This window comes from Salvelinus fontinalis, unplaced genomic scaffold (assembly GCF_029448725.1).
Source record: "Salvelinus fontinalis isolate EN_2023a unplaced genomic scaffold, ASM2944872v1 scaffold_0310, whole genome shotgun sequence".
Lineage (NCBI taxonomy): Eukaryota > Metazoa > Chordata > Actinopteri > Salmoniformes > Salmonidae > Salvelinus > Salvelinus fontinalis.
The window spans coordinates 66,817-90,000 of record NW_026600519.1 but is presented as its reverse complement, the minus strand read 5'-3'; the positions used below and the strand labels follow the sequence as shown (position 1 = coordinate 90,000).

Genomic DNA, 23,184 nt, shown 5'->3' with positions numbered 1-23,184 from the left:
ATTACTCCACAGAGAATAAGTTGCTTGGGGAAAGTAGAGTAGACATTGTATTGGGGGGGGGGGGGGGGGGGGGGGGGGGACAATGTCTCAATTTAGGATGATCTGCTTTTAGGAATCACTATGTAAAACTACAGTGTGCTCATCGCCACCCCCCACCCCACCTTCGTCCTCCTCTCGGTGGAAGTGGAGCTGAGATTTAATCCTCTCTTCATCCAGTGGCTGAATGGAAGGTATTCTCACTGGGTCTCTGTCCTGGCTGAATGGAAGGTATTCTCACTGGGTCTCTGTCTCAGCTTAGCAGACAGGTCCTGGCTGAATGGAAGGTAATCTCCCTGGGTCTCTGTCCTGGCTGAATGGAAGGTATTCTCACTGGGTCTCTGTCCTGGCTGAATGGAAGGTATTCTCACTGGGTCTCTGTCTCAGCTTAGCAGACAGGTCCTGGCTGAATGGAAGGTATTCTCACTGGGTCTGTCTCAGCTTAGCAGACAGGTCCTGGCTGAATGGAAGGTATTCTCACTGGGTCTCTGTCTCAGTTTAGCAGACAGGTACTGGCTGAATGGAAGGTATTCTCCCTGGGTCTCTGTCTCAGTTTAGCAGACAGGTCCTGGCTGAATGGAAGGTATTCTCCCTGGGTCTCTGTCCTGGCTGAATGGAAGGTATTCTCACTGGGTCTCTGTCCTGGCTGAATGGAAGGTATTCTCCCTGGGTCTCAGCATAGCAGACAGGTCCTGGCTGAATGGAAGGTATTCTCACTGGGTCTCAGCTTAACAGACAGGTCCTGGCTGAATGGAAGGTATTCTCACTGGGTCTCTGTCTCAGTTTAGCAGACAGGTCCTGGCTGAATGGAAGGTATTCTCCCTGGGTCTCTGTCTCAGTTTAGCAGACAGGTCCTGGCTGAATGGAAGGTATTCTCACTGGGTCTCTGTCTCAGTTTAGCAGACAGGTCCTGGCTGAATGGAAGGTATTCTCACTGGGTCTCTGTCTCAGCTTAGCAGACAGGTCCTGGCTGAATGGAAGGTATTCTCACTGGGTCTCTGTCCTGGCTGAATGGAAGGTATTCTCACTGGGTCTCTGTCTCAGTTTAGCAGACAGGTCCTGGCTGAATGGAAGGTATTCTCACTGGGTCTATGTCTCAGCTTAGCAGACAGGTCCTGGCTGAATGGAAGGTATTCTCACTGGGTCTCTGTCTTAGTTTAGCAGACAGGTCCTGGCTGAATGGAAGGTATTCTCACTGGGTCTATGTCTCAGCTTAGCAGACAGTTCCTGGCTGAATGGAAGGTATTCTCACTGGGTTTCTGTCTTAGTTTAGCAGACAGGTCCTGGCTGAATGGAAGGTATTCTCACTGGGTCTCTGTCTCAGTTTAGCAGACAGGTCCTGGCTGATTGGAAGGTATTCTCACTGGGTCTCTGTCTCAGCTTAGCAGACAGGTCCTGGCTGAATAAAAGGTATTCTCACTGTGTCTCAGCTTAGCAGACTGACGTAAATTGATGTAAATAACTATGATCCTGAAACGTAGTTAGCGGTGTTTATGTTAGCGCCCATGTCTTAACAAAACAAAATGGCCACTGGATCGATGTAAATAACCATGATCCTGAAAGGTAGTTAGCGGTGTTTATGTTAGCAAAACAAAATGGCCACTGTAACTCACCGTGTTGATACTTGAAGTCTATATAGCAGCGTTCAGCAGTGTGTCTCCTGCGTCTCCTCTTCTCTAACGACTCAGAGTCCTGAAACTGCTTCACCGCTTCACATAAGGCCTGAAACACACAGAGAGAGAGAGACGCTGAGTGAGGCCTGAAACACACAGAGAGACACGACGAGTGAGGCCTGAAACACACAGAGAGGGACACGCCGAGTGAGGCCTGAAACACACAGAGAGAGAGAGACGCTGAGTGAGGCCTGAAACACACAGAGAGAGACGCCGAGTGAGGCCTGAAACACACAGAGAGAGAGAGATGCCGAGTGAGGCCTGAAACACACAGAGAGAGAGACACGCCGAGTGAGGCCTGAAACACAGAGAGAGAGACACGCCGAGTGAGGCCTGAAACACAGAGAGAGAGACACGCCGAGTGAGGCCTGGAACACAGAGAGAGAGACACGCCGAGTGAGGCCTGAAACACACAGAGAGACACGCCGAGTGAGGCCTGAAACACACAGAGAGAGAGACACGCCGAGTGAGGCCTGAAACACACAGAGAGACACGTCGAGTGAGGCCTGAAACACAGAGAGAGAGAGACGCGCCGAGTGAGGCCTGAAACACACAGAGAGAGAGAGACACGCCGAGTGAGGCCTGAAACAGACAGAGAGAGAGACACGCCGAGTGAGGCCTGAAACACACAGAGAGAGAGACACGCCGAGTGAGGCCTGAAACACACAGAGAGACACGTTCGAGTGAGGCCTGAAACACACAGAGAGACACGCCGAGTGAGGCCTGAAACACACAGAGAGAGACACCGAGTGAGGCCTGAAACACACAGAGAGAGACACGCCGAGTGAGGCCTGAAACACAGAGAGAGAGAGAGACGCCGAGTGAGGCCTGAAACACACAGAGAGAGACACGCCGAGTGAGGCCTGAAACACAGAGAGAGAGAGAGACGCCGAGTGAGGCCTGAAACACACACACAGAGACACGCCGAGTGAGGCCTGAAACACACAGAGAGAGAGAGACGCCGAGTGAGGCCTGAAACACACAGAGAGAGAGAGAGACGCCGAGTGAGGCCTGAAACACACAGAGAGAGAGAGACGCCGAGTGAGGCCTGAAACACACACAGAGACACGCCGAGTGAGGCCTGAAACACAGAGAGAGAGAGAGAGACGCCGAGTGAGGCCTGAAACACACAGAGAGAGAGACACGCCGAGTGAGGCCTGAAACACACAGAGAGACACGTCGAGTGAGGCCTGAAACACACAGAGAGAGAGAGACGCGCCGAGTGAGGCCTGAAACACACAGAGAGAGAGAGACACGCCGAGTGAGGCCTGAAACAGACAGAGAGAGAGACACGCCGAGTGAGGCCTGAAACACACAGAGAGAGAGACACGTCGAGTGAGGCCTGAAACACACAGAGAGAGAGACACGTCGAGTGAGGCCTGAAACACACAGAGAGAGAGACACGCCGAGTGAGGCCTGAAACACACAGAGAGACACCGAGTGAGGCCTGAAACACACAGAGAGAGAGAGACGCGCCGAGTGAGGCCTGAAACACACAGAGAGAGAGAGACACGCCGAGTGAGGCCTGAAACAGACAGAGAGAGAGACACGCCGAGTGAGGCCTGAAACACACAGAGAGAGAGACACGTCGAGTGAGGCCTGAAACACACAGAGAGACACGCCGAGTGAGGCCTGAAACACACAGAGAGAGACACCGAGTGAGGCCTGAAACACACAGAGAGACACGCCGAGTGAGGCCTGAAACACACAGAGAGAGAGACGCCGAGTGAGGCCTGAAACACACACACAGAGACACGCCGAGTGAGGCCTGAAACACACAGAGAGAGAGAGACGCCGAGTGAGGCCTGAAACACACAGAGAGAGAGAGACGCCGAGTGAGGCCTGAAACACACAGAGAGAGAGAGACGACTAGTGAGGCCTGAAACACACAGAGAGAGACACCGAGTGAGGCCTGAAACACACAGAGAGAGACACCGAGTGAGGCCTGAAACACACACACAGAGACACGCCGAGTGAGGCCTGAAACACAGAGAGAGAGAGAGAGACGCCGAGTGAGGCCTGAAACACACAGAGAGAGAGAGAGGCGCGCCGAGTGAGGCCTGAAACACACAGAGAGAGAGAGAGGCGCGCCGAGTGAGGCCTGAAACACACAGAGAGAGAGAGAGACGCGCCGAGTGAGGCCTGAAACACACAGAGAGAGAGAGAGAGACGCGCCGAGTGAGGCCTGAAACACACAGAGAGAGAGACACGCCGAGTGAGGCCTGAAACACACAGAGAGAGAGACACGCCGAGTGAGGCCTGAAACACACAGAGACACCGAGTGAGGCCTGAAACACACAGAGAGAGACGCCGAGTGAGGCCTGAAACACACAGAGAGAGACGCCGAGTGAGGCCTGAAACACACAGAGAGAGACGCCGAGTGAGGCCTGAAACACACAGAGAGAGACGCCGAGTGAGGCCTGAAACACACAGAGAGAGACGCCGAGTGAGGCCTGAAACACACAGAGAGAGAGACACGCTGAGTGAGGCCTGAAACACACACAGAGAGAGAGAGAGACACGCCGAGTGAGGCCTGAAACACACAGAGAGAGAGACACGCCGAGTGAGGCCTGAAACACACAGAGAGAGACGCCGAGTGAGGCCTGAGCGTACCTTGCGTGTGATTGCGTAGTGCCCCTTCATGGCGTTGAGGCTCCATTTGATGTCCTGACAGGAAATCATCCTGAAGTCTCCCATCAAGAGGTCAGCTGCCTGCATCGCCGCCTCCGGACCCACCTGACTCAACGACCCGTAGTCAAACAGGTCCTCTGCAGACTACAGAGAGAGAGAGAGGGTTAACACTAGGGACGACCCGTAGTCAAACAGGTCCTCTGCAGACTACAGAGAGAGAGAGGGTTAACACTAGGGATGGGTTAACTAGGGATGGGTTAACACTAGGGATGGGTTAACTAGGGATGACCCGTAGTCAAACAGGTCCTCTGCAGACTACAGAGAGAGAGAGGGTTAACACTAGGGATGGCCCGTAGTCAAACAGGTCCTCTGCAGACTACAGAGAGAGACAGGGTTAACACTAGGGATGGGTTAACACTAGGGATGGGTTAACACTAGGGATGGGTTAACTAGGGATGGGTTAACTAGGGATGGGCTAACACTAGGGATGGGTTAACTAGGGATGACCCGTAGTCAAACAGGCCCTCTGCAGACTACAGAGAGAGACAGGGTTAACACTAGGGATGGGTTAACACTAGGGATGGGTTAACACTAGGGATGGGTTAACTAGGGATGGGTTAACTAGGGATGGGTTAACTAGGGATGGGTTAACTAGGGATGGGCTAACACTAGGGATGGGTTTCACACTAGGGATGGGTTAACACTAGGGATGGGTTAACACTAGGGATGGGTTAACACTAGGGATGGGTTAACACTAGGGATGGGTTAACACTAGGGATGGGTTAACGCTAGGGATGGGTTAACGCTAGGGATGGGTTAACGCTAGGGATGGGTTAACACTAGGGATGGGTTAACACTAGGGATGGGTTAACACTAGGGATGGGTTAACTAGGGATGGGTTAACTAGGGATGGGTTAACACTAGGGATGGGTTAACACTAGGGATGGGTTAACACTAGGGATGGGTTAACACTAGGGATGGGTTAACACTAGGGATGGGTTAACTAGGGATGGGTTAACTAGGGATGGGTTAACACTAGGGATGGGTTAACACTAGGGATGGGTTAACACTAGGGATGGGTTAACACTAGGGATGGGTTAACACTAGGGATGGGTTAACACTAGGGATGGGTTAACACTAGGGATGGGTTAACACTAGGGATGGGTTAACACTAGGGATGGGTTAACACTAGGGATGGGTTAACTAGGGATGGGTTAACTAGGGATGGGTTAACACTAGGGATGGGTTAACACTAGGGATGGGTTAACACTAGGGATGGGTTAACACTAGGGATGGGTTAACTAGGGATAGGTTAACTAGGGATGGGTTAACACTAGGGATGGGTTAACTAGGGATGGGTTAACTAGGGATGGGTTAACACTAGGGATGGGTTAACTAGGGATGGGTTAACTAGGGATGGGTTAACACTAGGGATGGGTTAACTAGGGATGGGTTAACTAGGGATGGGTTAACTAGGGATGGGTTAACACTAGGGATGGGTTAACACTAGGGATGGGTTAACACTAGGGATGGGTTAACTAGTGATGGGTTAACTAGTGATGGGTTAACACTAGGGATGGGTTAACACTAGGGATGGGTTAACTAGGGATGGGTTAACTAGTGATGGGTTAACTAGTGATGGGTTAACTAGTGATGGGTTAACACTAGGGATGGGTTAACTAGGGATGGGTTAACTAGTGATGGGTTAACACTAGGGATGGGTTAACACTAGGGATGGGTTAACTAGGGATGGGTTAACTAGTGATGGGTTAACACTAGGGATGGGTTAACACTAGGGATGGGTTAACTAGGGATGGGTTAACTAGGGATGGGTTAACTAGTGATGGGTTAACTAGTGATGGGTTAACACTAGGGATGGGTTAACACTAGGGATGGGTTAACTAGGGATAGGTTAACTAGGGATGGGTTAACTAGGGATGGGTTAACACTAGGGATGGGTTAACTAGGGATGGGTTAACACTAGGGATGGGTTAACTAGGGATGGGTTAACACTAGGGATGGGTTAACTAGGGATGGGTTAACTAGGGATGGGTTAACTAGGGATGGGTTAACACTAGGGATGGGTTAAGACTAGGGATGGGTTAACACTAGGGATGGGTTAACACTAGGGATGGGTTAACACTAGGGATGGGTTAACTAGGAATGGGTTAACACTAGGGATGGGTTAACACTAGGGATGGGTTAACACTAGGGATGGGTTAACACTAGGGATGGGTTAACTAGGGATGGGTTAACTAGGGATGGGTTAACACTAGGGATGGGTTAACACTAGGGATGGGTTAACACTAGGGATGGGTTAACTAGGGATGGGTTAACTAGGGATGGGTTAACACTAGGGATGGGTTAACCAGGGATGGGTTAACACTAGGGATGGGTTAACACTAGGGATGGGTTAACTAGGGATGGGTTAACACTAGGGATGGGTTAACACTAGGGATGGGTTAACTAGGGATGGGTTAACTAGGGATGGGTTAACTAGGGATGGTGAATAACCCATCCCCAGTTAACACACAGGGTTAACACACGTCCCTGTTGGGATAGTGAATGACCCATCCCCAGTTAACACACAGGGTTAACACACGTCCCTGTTGGGATAGTGAATAACCCATCCCCAGTTAACACACAGGGTTAACACACGTCCCTGTTGGGATAGTGAAGAACCGTTCCCCAGTTAACACACAGGGTTAACACACGTCCCTGTTGGGATAGTGAAGAACCGTTCCCCAGTTAACACACAGGGTTAACACACGTCCCTGTTGGGATAGTGAAGAACCGTTCCCCAGTTAACACACAGGGTTAACACACGTCCCTGTTGGGATAGTGAATGACCCATCCCCAGTTAACACACAGGGTTAACACACGTCCCTGTTGGGATAGTGAAGAACCGTTCCCCAGTTAACACACAGGGTTAACACATGTCCCTGTTGGGATAGTGAAGAACCCATCCCCAGTTAACACACAGGGTTAACACACGTCCCTGTTGGGATAGTGAAGAACCGTTCCCCAGTTAACACACAGGGTTAACACACGTCCCTGTTGGGATAGTGAAGAACCGTTCCCCAGTTAACACACAGGGTTAACACACGTCCCTGTTGGGATAGTGAATAACCCATCCCCAGTTAACACACAGGGTTAACACACGTCCCTGTTGGGATAGTGAATAACCGTTCCCCAGTTAACACACAGGGTTAACACATGTCCCTGTTGGGATAGTGAAGAACCGTTCCCCAGTTAACACACAGGGTTAACACACGTCCCTGTTGGGATAGTGAAGAACCCATCCCCAGTTAACACACAGGGTTAACACACGTCCCTGTTGGGATAGTGAAGAACCGTTCCCCAGTTAACACACAGGGTTAACACACGTCCCTGTTGGGATAGTGAAGAACCGTTCCCCAGTTAACACACAGGGTTAACACACGTCCCTGTTGGGATAGTGAAGAACCGTTCCCCAGTTAACACACAGGGTTAACACACGTCCCTGTTGGGATAGTGAATAACCGTTCCCCAGTTAACACACAGGGTTAACACATGTCCCTGTTGGGATAGTGAAGAACCCATCCCCAGTTAACACACAGGGTTAACACACGTCCCTGTTGGGATAGTGAATAACCCATCCCCAGTTAACACACAGGGTTAACACACGTCCCTGTTGGGATAGTGAAGAACCCATCCCCAGTTAACACACAGGGTTAACACACGTCCCTGTTGGGATAGTGAAGAACCGTTCCCCAGTTAACACACAGGGTTAACACACGTCCCTGTTGGGATAGTGAAGAACCGTTCCCCAGGTAACACACAGGGTTAACACACGTCCCTGTTGGGATAGTGAAGAACCGTTCCCCAGTTAACACACAGGGTTAACACACGTCCCTGTTGGGATAGTGAAGAACCGTTCCCCAGTTAACACACAGGGTTAACACACGTCCCTGTTGGGATAGTGAATAACCCATCCCCAGTTAACACACAGGGTTAACACACGTCCCTGTTGGGATAGTGAAGAACCGTTCCCCAGTTAACACACGTCCCTGTTGGGATAGTGAAGAACCGTTCCCCAGGTAACACACAGGGTTAACACACGTCCCTGTTGGGATAGTGAAGAACCGTTCCCCAGTTAACACACAGGGTTAACACACGTCCCTGTTGGGATAGTGAAGAACCGTTCCCCAGTTAACACACGTCCCTGTTGGGATAGTGAAGAACCGTTCCCCAGGTAACACACAGGGTTAACACACGTCCCTGTTGGGATAGTGAAGAACCGTTCCCCAGTTAACACACAGGGTTAACACACGTCCCTGTTGGGATAGTGAAGAACCGTTCCCCAGTTAACACACAGGGTTAACACACGTCCCTGTTGGGATAGTGAATAACCGTTCCCCAGTTAACACACAAGGTTAACACACGTCCTTACCTGTGAGACGTCGTCGCAGGGTTCCAGCAGGATGCTGCTATGAGCCACGGAGACTGAACTCTTTCTCTGAGGGACGGCTGGGTTCTCCAGCAACATGTTACAGATACTGGGACACACACACACACACACACACAGAGAGAGAGAGAGAGAGAGAGAAAACTGAATAGCAGGAGATTTATATTTTAGTCATTTAGCAGACACTCTTATCCAGAGCTAGGTGAGACCACCACATATCACAGTCATAGGAAGTAAAACTGTTTCACAGTCAGGTAGCTATCAGCTAACTCACTGTTTGTAAGAGAAGGTCAGTGGTAGTCATGGAGATAGTTGTAGTTCTAACACATTGAGATCTGTCAGGTCAGTGGTAGTCATGGAGATAGTTGTAGTTCTTACACATTGAGGTCTGTCAGGTCAGTGGTAGTCATGGAGATAGTTGTAGTTCTTACACATTGAGGTCTGTCAGGTCGGTGGTAGTCATGGAGATAGTTGTAGTTCTAACACATTGAGATCTTTCAGGTCAGTGGTAGTCATGGAGATAGTTGTAGTTCTTATACATTGAGATCTTTCAGGTCAGTGGTAGTCATGGAGATAGTTGAAGTTCTTATACATTGAGATCTTACAGGTCAGTGGTAGTCATGGAGATAGTTGTAGTTCTTATACATTGAGATCTTTCAGGTCAGTGGTAGTCATGGAGATAGTTGTAGTTCTTACAGGTCAGTGGTAGTCATGGAGATAGTTGTAGTTCTTACACATAGAGATCTTTCAGGTCAGTGGTAGTCATGGAGATAGGTGTAGTTCTTACAGGTCAGTGGTAGTCATGGAGATAGTTGTAGTTCTTTCAGGTCAGTGGTAGTCATGGAGATAGTTGTAGTTCTTTCAGGTCAGTGGTAGTCATGGAGATAGTTGTAGTTCTTTCAGGTCAGTGGTAGTCATGGAGATAGTTGTAGTTCTTACGGGTCAGTGGTAGTCATGGAGATAGTTGTAGTTCTTACACATTGATGTCTGTCAGGTCAGTGGTAGTCATGGAGATAGTTGTAGTTCTTACACATTGATATATTTCAGGTCAGTGGTAGTCATGGAGATAGTTGTAGTTCTTACAGGTCAGTGGTAGTCATGGAGATAGTTGTAGTTCTTACACATTGAGATCTTTCAGGTCAGTGGTAGTCATGGAGATAGTTGTAGTTCTTACAGGTCAGTGGTAGTCATGGAGATAGTTGTAGTTCTTACACATTGAGATCTTTCAGGTCAGTGGTAGTCATGGAGATAGTTGTAGTTCTTACAGGTCAGTGGTAGTCATGGAGATAGTTGTAGTTCTTACACATTGAGATCTTTCAGGTCATTGGTCTGGATCAGTTCTGCTACATAGTTCTCCTGGACATCAGGAAACAGATCCACCTGGAGAGGAAGAGGAAGAGGAGAGGGAAGAGGGGAGGAAGAGGAGAGGGAGAGGGAGAGGGAGAGGAGAGAGGAGAGGGGGTAGAGAGGAGAGAGGAGAGGGAGAGGGAGAGGAGAGGAGAGAGGAGAGGGGGTAGAGAGGAGAGAGGAGAGGGAGAGGGAGAGGGGGTAGAGAGGAGAGAGGAGAGGGAGAGGGAGAGGAGAGGAGAGAGGAGAGGGGGTAGAGAGGAGAGAGGAGAGGGAGAGGAGAGGAGAGAGGAGAGGGGGTAGAGAGGAGAGAGGAGAGGGAGAGGGAGAGGAGAGGAGAGAGGAGAGGGGGTAGAGAGGAGAGAGGAGAGGGAGAGGGAGAGGAGAGGAGAGAGGAGAGGGGGTAGAGAGGAGAGGAGAGGAGAGGAGAGGAGAGGAGAGGAGAAGAAGAAGAAGAAGAAGAAGAGGAGAGGAAGAGGAAGAGGGGAGAATAGAGGAAGAGGAAGAGGGAGGGGAAGAGGGAGAGGGAGAGGGAGGGGAAGAGGGAGAGGGAGAGGGAGAGGGTTATAGACATACTATATGTAACTGTCCATTAGAAGTGAGGGTAACTATCAGTAGAGAGGAGAGGGTTATAGACATACTAGATGTAACTGTCCATTAGAAGTGAGGGTAACTATCAGTAGAGAGGAGAGGGTTATAGACATACTAGATGTAACTGTCCATTAGAAGTGAGGGTAACTATGAGTAGAGAGGAGAGGGTTATAGACATACTAGATGTAACTGTCCATTAGAAGTGAGGGTAACTATCAGTAGAGAGGAGAGGGTTATAGACATACTAGATGTAACTGTCCATTAGAAGTGAGGGTAACTATCAGTAGAGAGGAGAGGGTTATAGACATACTAGATGTAACTGTCCATTAGAAGTGAGGGTAACTATCAGTAGAGAGGAGAGGGTTATAGACATACTAGATGTAACTGTCCATTAGAAGTGAGGGTAACTATGAGTAGAGAGGAGAGGGTTATAGACATACTAGATGTAACTGTCCATTAGAAGTGAGGGTAACTATGAGTAGAGTTGTGGTGTGTCTGTACTACTCACCACTCCTCTGACCAGTGCTCTGACGTGGGGCTGCAGCTGAGGTCTCTCTGGTTCCTGGACCTCCTGTTGGACTGAGGGACCTGCCCTCTCCTCCGCTGCCCTGGGGACGACTGGGACGACTGGGACGACAGGGGCTGGGACTATGGGGTTAGGGTTCAGGGGAACAGCGAGAGCTGGGATGGGGAAGGGAGGTTGAGTGGCTGGCCGGTCGACCACCACCTGTGGCTCCAGGGGCAGAGGGCGGTTGTGTGTCAGCAGCGGGGCTCCGGGTCGGGGGTCGAGGCCCCCAGGAGTCTGGCTGCCCAGGGTGATCCGATGGCCGGTCTCTGGGGGGCCCAGACGCTCGGGGGCAGCAGCTATCAGCACGGCGGGGGCAGGGACGCCACAGGGGCCCGCAGGCCACCGTTGGGGAGTGGGCACGGGCTGGGGAGCGACCTGGGGAACAGGTTGGAGATGAAGGGTTCTGGGTTGTTGCATCTGGAAGGCATGGGTTAGGAGGAGAGCCTGGGGCTCCAGGGGGGGCTGGGTTAGGAGGAGAGCCTGGGGCTCCAGGGGGGGCTGGTTGAGGGGTCCAGGGTGGAGCTGCTGTAGGGGGGATCGGGGACGGCCATGGGGCTGGTTGAGGGGTCCAGGGTGGAGCTGCTGTAGGGGGGATCGGGGACGGCCATGGGGCTGGTTGAGGGGTCCAGGGTGGAGCTGCTGTAGGGGGGATCGGGGCTGGTTGAGGGGCCTATGGTGGAGCTGCTGTAGGGGGGATCTGGGACGGCCATGGGGCTGGTTGAGGGGTCCAAGGTGGAGCTGCTGTAGGGGGGATCGGGGCCGGGCATGGGGCTGGTTGAGGGGTCCAGGGTGGAGCTGCTGTAGGGGGGATCGGGGCCGGGGCTGAGGCTGGTTGAGGGGTCCAGGGTGGAGCTGCTGTAGGGGGGATCGGGGCTGGTTGAGGGGTCCAGGGTGGAGCTGCTGTAGGGGGGATCGGGGCCGGGCATGGGGCTGAGGAGGTGCAGGAGGCTGGACCTGAGGGAGCAAAACTAACTTGACCTCCTGCAGGACAGGCCTGGTGAAGGGTTGAGGTCTGGTCTGGGTTGAGGTGGACGGGGCGGAGGTGTCTCTCTCTCTGTACTGTGAGGTGGATGGGGCGGAGGAGTCTCTCTCTCTGTACTGTGAGGTGGATGGGGCGGAGGTGTCTCTCTCTCTGTACTGTGAGGTGGATGGGGCGGAGGTGTCTCTGTCTCTGTACTGTGAGGTGGATGGGGCGGAGGTGTCTCTGTACTGTGAGGTGGATGGGGCGGAGGAGTCTCTCTCTCTGTACTGTGAGGTGGATGGGGCGGAGGAGTCTCTCTCTCTGTACTGTGAGGTGGATGGGGCGGAGGAGTCTCTGTCTCTGTACTGTGAGGTGGATTGGGCGGAGGAGTCTCTGTCTCTGTACTGTGAGGTGGATGGGGCGGAGGTGTCTCTGTACTGTGAGGTGGATGGGGCGGAGGTGTCTCTGTCTCTGTACTGTGAGGTGGATGGGGCGGAGGAGTCTCTGTCTCTGTACTGTGAGGTGGATTGGGCGGAGGTGTCTCTGTCTCTGTACTGTGAGGTGGATGGGGCGGAGGTGTCTCTGTACTGTGAGGTGGATGGGGCGGAGGTGTCTCTCTCTCTGTACTGTGAGGTGGATGGGGCGGAGGAGTCTCTGTCTCTGTACTGTGAGGTGGATGGGGCGGAGGAGTCTCTCTCTCTGTACTGTGAGGTGGATGGGGCGGAGGTGTCTCTCTCTCTGTACTGTGACCTCGATGGAAGGGGTGCAGTCTGATGACCCTCAACCTCTTTTAGCTCTATGATTGGCCCATCGCCTTCAGAGGCCACACCCCACAGTGCTGCTGGACGAATCACACGTCGCCGTGACGGATTCAGGGGCTGCAGAGAGAAAGAGGGAGGGGAGCGAGAGAGAGAGGGAGGGGAGCGAGAGAGAGGAGGGGCACGAGAGAGAGAGGGAGAGGAGCGAGAGAGAGGGAGAGGAGCGAGAGAGAGAGGGAGGGGAGCGAGAGAGAGAGGGAGAGGAGCGAGAGAGAGAGGGAGAGGAGCGAGAGAGAGAGGGAGAGGAGCGAGAGAGAGGGAGAGGAGCGAGAGAGAGAGGGAGGGGAGCGAGAGAGAGAGGGAGGGGAGCGAGAGAGAGAGGGAGGGGAGCGAGAGAGAGGGAGGGGCGAGAGAGAGAGGTGAGAGAGAGGGAGGGGCGAGAGAGAGAGGTGAGAGAGAGGGAGGAGCGAGAGAGAGAGGAGGGGCACGAGAGAGAGAGGGAGAGGAGCGAGAGAGAGGGAGAGGAGCGAGAGAGAGAGGGAGAGGAGCGAGAGAGAGGGAGAGGAGCGAGAGAGAGAGGGAGGGGAGCGAGAGAGAGAGGGAGGGGAGCGAGAGAGAGAGGGAGGGGAGCGAGAGAGAGGGAGGGGCGAGAGAGAGAGGTGAGAGAGAGGGAGGGGCGAGAGAGAGAGGGAGGGGCGAGAGAGAGAGGGAGGGGCGAGAGAGGGAGGGAGGGGCGAGAGATACGAACAGAATAATGTCACCCGTCAGACAGCGTTAATCATATTGATTAACAAGAGGCTCCTCCCAGCTTCATATTGATTAACAAGAGGAGCCTCCCAGCTACATATTGATTAACAACAGGAGGAGCCTCCCAGCTTCATATTGATTAACAAGAGGAGGAGCCTCCCAGCTTCATATTGATTAACAAGAGGAGGAGCCTCCCAGCTTCATATTGATTAACAAGAGGAGGAGCCTCCCAGCTTCATATTGATTAACAAGAGGAGGATCCTCCCAGCTTCATATTGATTAACAAGAGGAGGAGCCTCCCAGCTTCATATTGATTAACAAGAGGAGGAGCCTCCCAGCTTCATATTGATTAACAAGAGGAGGATCCTCCCAGCTTCATATTGATTAACAAGAGGAGGAGCCTCCCAGCTTCATATTGATTAACAAGAGGAGCCTCCCAGCTTCATATTGATTACCAAGAGGAGGATCCTCCCAGCTTCATATTGATTAACAAGAGGAGGAGCCTCCCAGCTTCATATTGATTAACAAGAGGAGGAGCCTCCCAGCTTCATATTGATTAACAAGAGGAGGAGCCTCCCAGCTTCATATTGATTAACAAGAGGAGGAGCGTCCCAGCTTCATATTGATTAACAAGAGGAGGAGCGTCCCAGCTTCATATTGATTAACAAGAGGAGGATCCTCCCAGCTTCATATTGATTAACAAGAGGAGGAGCCTCCCAGCTTCATATTGATTAACAAGAGGAGGAGCCTCCCAGCTTCATATTGATTAACAAGAGGAGGAGCCTCCCAGCTTCATATTGATTAACAAGAGGAGCCTCCCAGCTTCATATTGATTAACAAGAGGAGGAGCCTCCCAGCTTCATATTGATTAACAAGAGGAGGAGCCTCCCAGCTTCATATTGATTAACAAGAGGAGGAGCCTCCCAGCTTCATATTGATTAACAAGAGGAGGAGCCTCCCAGCTTCATATTGATTAACAAGAGGAGGAGCCTCCCAGCTTCATATTGATTAACAAGAGGAGGAGCCTCCCAGCTTCATATTGATTAACAAGAGGAGCCTCCCAGCTTCATATTGATTAACAAGAGGAGGAGCCTCCCAGCTTCATATTGATTAACAAGAGGAGGATCCTCCCAGCTTCATATTGATTAACAAGAGGAGGAGCCTCCCAGCTTCATATTGATTAACAAGAGGAGGAGCCTCCCAGCTTCATATTGATTAACAAGAGGAGGATCCTCCCAGCTTCATATTGATTAACAAGAGGAGGAGCCTCCCAGCTTCATATTGATTAACAAGAGGAGCCTCCCAGCTTCATATTGATTACCAAGAGGAGGAGCCTCCCAGCTTCATATTGATTAACAAGAGGAGGAGCCTCCCAGCTTCATATTGATTAACAAGAGGAGGAGCCTCCCAGCTTCATATTGATTAACAAGAGGAGGAGCCTCCCAGCTTCATATTGATTAACAAGAGGAGCCTCCCAGCTTCATATTGATTAACAAGAGGAGGAGCCTCCCAGCTTCATATTGATTAACAAGAGGAGGAGCCTCCCAGCTTCATATTGATTAACAAGAGGAGGAGCCTCCCAGCTTCATATTGATTAACAAGAGGAGGAGCCTCCCAGCTTCATATTGATTAACAAGAGGAGGATCCTCCCAGCTTCATATTGATTAACAAGAGGAGGAGCCTCCCAGCTTCATATTGATTAACAAGAGGAGCCTCCCAGCTTCATATTGATTACCAAGAGGAGGATCCTCCCAGCTTCATATTGATTAACAAGAGGAGGAGCCTCCCAGCTTCATATTGATTAACAAGAGGAGGAGCCTCCCAGCTTCATATTGATTAACAAGAGGCGGAGCCTCCCAGCTTCATATTGATTAACAAGAGGAGCCTCCCAGCTTCATATTGATTAACAAGAGGAGGATCCTCCCAGCTTCATATTGATTAACAAGAGGAGGAGCCTCCCAGCTTCATATTGATTAACAAGAGGAGGAGCCTCCCAGCTTCATATTGATTAACAAGAGGAGGAGCCTCCCAGCTTCATATTGATTAACAAGAGGAGGAGCCTCCCAGCTTCATATTGATTAACAAGAGGGGGAGCCTCCCAGCTTCATATTGATTAACAAGAGGAGCCTCCCAGCTTCGTATTGATTAACAAGAGGCTCCTCCCAGCTTCATATTGATTAACAAGAGGAGCCTCCCAGCTTCATATTGATTAACAAGAGGAGGAGCCTCCCAGCTTCATATTGATTAACAAGAGGAGGAGCCTCCCAGCTTCATATTGATTAACAAGAGGAGGAGCCTCCCAGCTTCATATTGATTAACAAGAGGAGGAGCCTCCCAGCTTCATATTGATTAACAAGAGGAGGAGCCTCCCAGCTTCATATTGATTAACAAGAGGAGCCTCCCAGCTTCATATTGATTAACAAGAGGAGCCTCCCAGCTTCATATTGATTAACAAGAGGAGCCTCCCAGCTTCATATTGATTAACAAGAGGATCCTCCCAGCTTCATATTGATTAACAAGAGGAGGATCCTCCCAGCTTCATATTGATTAACAAGAGGAGGATCCTCCCAGCTTCATATTGATTAACAAGAGGAGGATCCTCCCAGCTTCATATTGATTAACAAGAGGAGGATCCTCCCAGCTTCATATTGATTAACAAGAGGAGCCTCCCAGCTTCATATTGATTAACAAGAGGAGCCTCCCAGCTTCATATTGATTAACAAGAGGAGGAGCCTCCCAGCTTCATATTGATTAACAAGAGGAGGAGCCTCCCAGCTTCATATTGATTAACAAGAGGAGGAGCCTCCCAGCTTCATATTGATTAACAAGAGGAGGAGCCTCCCAGCTTCATATTGATTAACAAGAGGAGGAGCCTCCCAGCTTCATATTGATTAACAAGAGGAGGAGCCTCCCAGCTTCATATTGATTAACAAGAGGAGGAGCCTCCCAGCTTCATATTGATTAACAAGAGGAGGAGCCTCCCAGCTTCATATTGATTAACAAGAGGAGGAGCCTCCCAGCTTCATATTGATTAACAAGAGGAGGAGCCTCCCAGCTTCATATTGATTAACAAGAGGAGGATCCTCCCAGCTTCATATTGATTAACAAGAGGAGGAGCCTCCCAGCTTCATATTGATTAACAAGAGGAGGAGCCTCCCAGCTTCATATTGATTAACAAGAGGAGCCTCCCAGCTTTATATTGATTAACAAGAGGAGGAGCCTCCCAGCTTCATATTGATTAACAAGAGGAGGAGCCTCCCAGCATCATATTGATTAACAAGAGGAGCCTCCCAGCTTCATATTGATTAACAAGAGGAGGAGCCTCCCAGCTTCATATTGATTAACAAGAGGAGGAGCCTCCCAGCTTCATATTGATTAACAAGAGGAGGATCCCAGCTTCATATTGATTAACAAGAGGAGGAGCCTCCCAGCTTCATATTGATTAACAAGAGGAGGAGCCTCCCAGCTTCATATTGATTAACAAGAGAATCCTCCCAGCTTCATATTGATTAACAAGAGGAGGAGCCTCCCAGCTTCATATTGATTAACAAGAGGAGGATCCTCCCAGCTTCATATTGATTAACAAGAGGAGCCTCCCAGCTTCATATTGATTAACAAGAGGAGGATCCTCCCAGCTTCATATTGATTAACAAGAGGAGCCTCCCAGCTTCATATTGATTAACAAGAGGAGGATCCTCCCAGCTTCATATTGATTAACAAGAGGAGGAGCCTCCCAATTTCATATTGATTAACAAGAGGAGGAGCCTCCCAGCTTCGTATTGATTAACAAGAGGAGCCTCCCAGCTTCATATTGATTAACAAGAGGAGGAGCCTCCCAGCTTCATATTGATTAACAAGAGGAGGAGCCTCCCAGCTTCATATTGATTAACAAGAGGAGGAGCCTCCCAGCTTCATATTGATTAACAAGAGGAGGAGCCTCCCAGCTTCATATTGATTAACAAGAGGAGGAGCCTCCCAGCTTCATATTGATTAACAAGAGGATCCTCCCAGCTTCATATTGATTAACAAGAGGAGGAGCCTCCCAGGTTCATATTGATTAACAAGAGGAGGATCCTCCCAGCTTCATATTGATTAACAAGAGGAGGAGCCTCCCAGCTTCATATTGATTAACAAGAGGAGGAGCCTCCCAGCTTCATATTGATTAACAAGAGGAGGATCCTCCCAGCATCATATTGATTAACAAGAGGCGGATCCTCCCAGCATCATATTGATTAACAAGAGGAGGAGCCTCCCAGCTTCATATTGATTAACAAGAGGAGGACACTCCCAGCTTCGTATTGATTAACAAGAGAAGGATCCTCCCAGCTTCATATTGATTAACAAGAGGAGCCTCCCAGCTTCATATTGATTAACAAGAGGAGGAGCCTCCCAGCTTCATATTGATTAACAAGAGGAGGAGCCTCCCAGCTTCGTATTGATTAACAAGAGGATCCTCCCAGCTTCATATTGATTAACAAGAGGAGCCTCCCAGCTTCATATTGATTAATAAGAGGAGGATCCTCCCAGCTTCATATAGCTATATTGTAAATTATGTTTAACAGGGTTCGTTACAGTAGTTGTATGTTAAATAATACTGCAGCCTCCCAGCTTCATATTGCTATATTGTAAATGATGTTTAACAGGGTTCGTTACAGTAGTTGTTTGTTCAATAATACTGCAGCCTCCCAGCTTCATATTGCTATATTGTAAATGATGTTTAACAGGGTTCGTTACAGTAGTTGTATGTTAAATAATACTGCAGCCTCCCAGCTTCATATTGCTATATTGTAAATGATGTTTAACAGGGTTCGTTACAGTAGTTGTTTGTTCAATAATACTGCAGCCTCCCAGCTTCATATTGCTATATTGTAAATGATGTTTAACAGGGTTCGTTACAGTAGTTGTTTGTTCAATAATACTGCAGCCTCCCAGCTTCATATAGCTATATTGTAAATGATGTTTAACAGGGTTCGTTACAGTAGTTGTTTGTTCAATAATACTGCAGCCTCCCAGCTTCATATTGCTATATTGTAAATGATGTTTAACAGGGTTCGTTACAGTAGTTGTATGTTAAATAATACTGCAGCCTCCCAGCTTCATATTGCTATATTGTAAATGATGTTTAACAGGGTTCGTTACAGTAGTTGTATGTTCAATAATACTGCAGCCTCCCAGCTTCATATTGCTATATTGTAAATGATGTTTAACAGGGTTCGTTACAGTAGTTGTTTGTTCAATAATACTGCAGCCTCCCAGCTTCATATTGCTATATTGTAAATGATGTTTAACAGGGTTCGTTACAGTAGTTGTTTGTTCAATAATACTGCAGCCTCCCAGCTTCATATTGCTATATTGTAAATGATGTTTAACAGGGTTCGTTACAGTAGTTGTTTGTTCAATAATACTGCAGCCTTTCAGCTGTGAGACGATTGGCTTGGAGCGTTGCCTCTTTCAATTAGGCTCTAACATAAACTAACGTAACCGTTAGTAACCGGTTATTGAGGGTCGAATCGTCGGCAGCAAAATTGACCAACATCTGCATCCCTAGTTAAAGGTCAGGGGTGAAAGGTTACCGCTAGTATGCTGACATCATCATCATCCGGCTGGTCAGGCACCAGGACAGGGTGAGAGGTCAGAGGTCAGGGGTTAAAGGTTACCTCTAGTATGCTGACATCATCATCATCTGGCTGGTCAGACACCAGGACAGGGTGAGAGGTCAGAGGTCAGGGGTTAAAGGTTACCTTTAGTATGCTATCATCATCATCTGGCTGGTCAGGCACCAGGACAGGGTGAGAGGTCAGAGGTCAGGGGTTAAAGGTTACCTCTAGTACGCTGACATCATCATCTGGCTGGTCAGGCACCAGGACAGGGTGAGAGGTCAGAGGTTAAAGGTTACCTCTGGTATGCTGACATCATCATCTGGCTGGTCAGACACCAGGACAGGATGAGAGGTCAGGGGTTAAAGGTTACCTCTAGTACGCTGACATCATCATCTGGCTGGTCAGGCACCAGGACAGGGTGAGAGGTCAGAGGTTAAAGGTTACCTCTAGTATGCTGACATCATCGTCAGGTTTGTCAGAAACCAGGACAGGGTGAGAGGTCAGAGGTTATAGGTTACCTCTAGTATGCTGACATCATCGTCAGGGTCCAGAGTAACCGGCTCCTCGTCAGAGTCATCTGATATGGTGATGAAGTTCCTCCTGCGTTCCCGACGACCTACACACACACACACACACACACACACACACACACACACACACACACACACACACACACACACACACACACACACACACACACACAGTTAACTGTATAGCCTGTGTGTGCTCTTGCCTTGGCTTCAGAACCCTGTGTGTGCTGTTACCATGGCTTCAGAACCCTGTTTGTGCTGTTACCTTGGCTGCGGTGGATGTTGAAGCTGACCAGGTGGATGACGTCATCGTCGTCAGTTCTGTCCGCCATAGTCAATCACACTGCCTGAGTGACACGCTGCTCACAGACACACACTGACCAGCAACACTCGACACCATCCCCCTACACACACACACACACACACACACACACACACACACACACACGGTTAATACCTTGTACTACTCTGACAGGACCCATTATATACCCCAGCACCACCCCAACACACACGGTTAATACCTTGTACTACTCTGACAGACAGGACCCATTATATACCCCAGCACCACCCCAACACACACGGTTAATACCTTGTACTGCTCTGACAGACAGGACCCATTATATACCCCAACACACACGGTTAATACCTTGTACTACTCTGACAGACAGGACCCATTATATACCCAGCACCACCCCAACACACACGGTTAATACCTTGAACTGCTCTGACAGACAGGACCCATTATATACCCCAGCACCACCCCAACACAGACAGGACCTATTACATATACCAGCACCACCCCAACACACACGGCAGAGATGTCAAGGTCCAGGCAAAGTGTATGTAGAGAAACGTTTAATTCGATAGCTACTGCAATCAACTCCAAGCCGAACAGTAACTCGGCGGATGGGATTGGTGTTCTGAACTTGGGCTGTCGGTTAGCTAGCGAGTATTTTTGGGGGGGTCGACAAAAACTTTTGAACTCAATTCTAAAACTTTTTTTTGTAGCCAACTTATGTAGCTAGTTACTGAGTTGACGATAGTAGAAAATGAGGAATGTAGTTAACGTTAGACGAGGGTGTGTTTGTATGACTGTATGACTAACGTTACTAACTAGTAAGTTAGCCTTTAACTTCATGAGACGAGTGGACAACTCTAGCTAACTAGCGTTAGCTAACTAACGTTGGCAAAACAAGTTCCACAGGGAAAGTTGTCAGTCTCGAGTTGGAAGTTTATCAAAAGGTGTTAGCGACCCAACTAGTTAACTACATCAACTTTAACTAACTAACGTTAGTACTAACCTTACTAGGTAAGTTAGTTAACATTCATGTAGCACCACATACGTATCTTTGATTGCATCCGTAACGTTACAGAGACAGCTAACGTTAGCTAGCTAACTAACTACTGTACTGTTATAGGTAGTCACTAACGTCAGTCAACTATATAATACTTTACTAGCTAACGTTAGCAAACAGAAGTTATGTTAAAGAAACGTCAAAGACAAACATGTCAGTTAATAAAACAAGACAAAAACACATTTTTTCTATATGCTGTTGAGGTTGTCACTTTACCTGAGTGCTCACTGGCGGAGTTGGCTGTGATTTCTCATGTTTGTTGCACTTTCTGTTCAGTTGTAATCTGTTTGGGCTAACCTAGCTTGGGCTAACGAGAGTCAAATATTGCCAACCGCTTATACTTCAAATTAGCTAGTTAACCAGTTATATATGTAATAAGCTAGCTATGTAATAATTAACAACGCTATAGGTGGTTAAATCTCACAACTCGGATGTTATTGAATGTCCCAAACAAAAAAAATCACACTTAGCTCTAATTCAAATATTTGGATAACAACGAACATAACCGGAAATCGAAACAACCTACCAAAAACAAGACTAACTACGTCACATCACATACATCAGCGCAGCAATCTGGGGGGTGTAGTTCTATTAGATCATTTTTGTAGTTTAGTCAATTATTAAAGAAATTGGCCGTGTTCGAGAACATCAAAACCGTAATATATCACGGGTGATTTGTGACTGACTGATCTACAAATATTAAGGAGTAGTTATTTTAAGATGCAAGGCGATTTGTTTTGATCAGTCAGTCGGCGGGCCGCCTGCAATGTCAGCTGCAATGTCGAACAAGTCCAATGGGCGCTCTCCTCTGCCCAGACGTTGTTGAAGCATGCCAGATCTTACAATGCCAAGGGTAGGTATATTACATATCATCTAACCACACACCCTCGACAACTACTGTGATTATTATTATTTGACCATGCTGGTCATTTTTGAACATTTGAACATCTTGGCCATGTTCTGTTATAATCTCCACCCGGCACAGCCAGAAGAGGACTGGCCACCCCTCATAGCCTGGTTCCTCTCTAGGTTTCTTCCTAGGTTTTGGCCTTTCTAGGGAGTTTTTCCTAGCCACCGTGCTTCTACACCTGCATTGCTTGCTGTTTGGGGTTTTAGGCCGAGTTTCTGTACAGCACTTTGAGATATCAGCTGATGTACGAAGGGCTTGCCAAGGAGGGTTCTGAAGCCAAGGTAACAGCACAAGCAGGGTTCTGTACGAAATGTATATAAATACATTTGATTTGATAATGGCCGTGTTCGAGAGGATCAAAACCGGAAATGTAATCATTTTGTAAAATTGTGACTGACTGATCGACAGATAATAACGAGTGTTATTTATGATTCGAGATGATTTGTAGATCAGGCAGTAGGCAGTCGCCTGCAGTCGTTTCGATGCTCTTGAACACAAGCCATATGTTATAGCAATCTGGTAGCCGGCTCTATTACACCGGCTCTGATGCTCGTCGGATGTGGCAGGGCTTGCAAACTATTACGGACTACAAAGGTAAACCCAGCCGCGAGCTGCCCAGTGACGCAAGCCTACCAGACAGGCTAAATATCGTTTATGCTCGCTTCGAGGCAAGCAACACTGAAGCGTGCATGAGAGCACCAGCTGTTCCGGACGACTGTGTGATAACGCTCTCCGTAGCCGATCTGAGCAAGACCTTTAAACAGGTCAACATTCAGAAGGCCACGGGGCCAGACGGATTACCAGGACGTGTACTCAGAGCATGCGCGTACCAACTGGCAAGTGTCTTCACTGACATTTTCAACATCTCCCTGACCCAGTCTGTAATTCCTACATGTTTCAAGCAGACCACCTGTGCCCAAAGAAAGCGAAGGTAACCTGCCTAAATGACTACCGACCCGTAGCACTCACGTCAGTAGCCATGAAGTGTTTTGAAAGGCTGGTCATGGCTCACATCAACACCATCATCCCG

The 23,184-nt window shown here is 49.1% G+C and overlaps 1 protein-coding gene across 3 annotated transcripts in view; it reads right to left on the bottom strand.

Moving 5' to 3' along the window:
- Positions 1–21,795, bottom strand: part of LOC129845457 (E3 ubiquitin-protein ligase RNF216-like) — a 107,907-nt gene extending 86,112 nt beyond the window's left edge. For 2 of the 3 annotated variants that reach the window (XM_055913397.1, XM_055913399.1), the window contains exons 1-8: positions 21,461–21,795; positions 20,155–20,293; positions 19,878–19,975; positions 11,234–13,132; positions 10,091–10,167; positions 8,773–8,878; positions 4,323–4,484; positions 1,650–1,758 (exon numbers count right to left, since the gene is read on the bottom strand). In XM_055913397.1, the coding sequence (XP_055769372.1) occupies positions 1,650–1,758; positions 4,323–4,484; positions 8,773–8,878; positions 10,091–10,167; positions 11,234–13,132; positions 19,878–19,975; positions 20,155–20,221 (2,518 nt within the window). In that variant the 5' untranslated portion in view covers positions 20,222–20,293; positions 21,461–21,795. The remainder of the gene's footprint in view (positions 1–1,649; positions 1,759–4,322; positions 4,485–8,772; positions 8,879–10,090; positions 10,168–11,233; positions 13,133–19,877; positions 19,976–20,154; positions 20,294–21,460) is intronic. The other variant, XM_055913398.1, reaches the window with a different exon arrangement.
- Between the last annotated feature and the right edge of the window lie 1,389 nt (positions 21,796–23,184).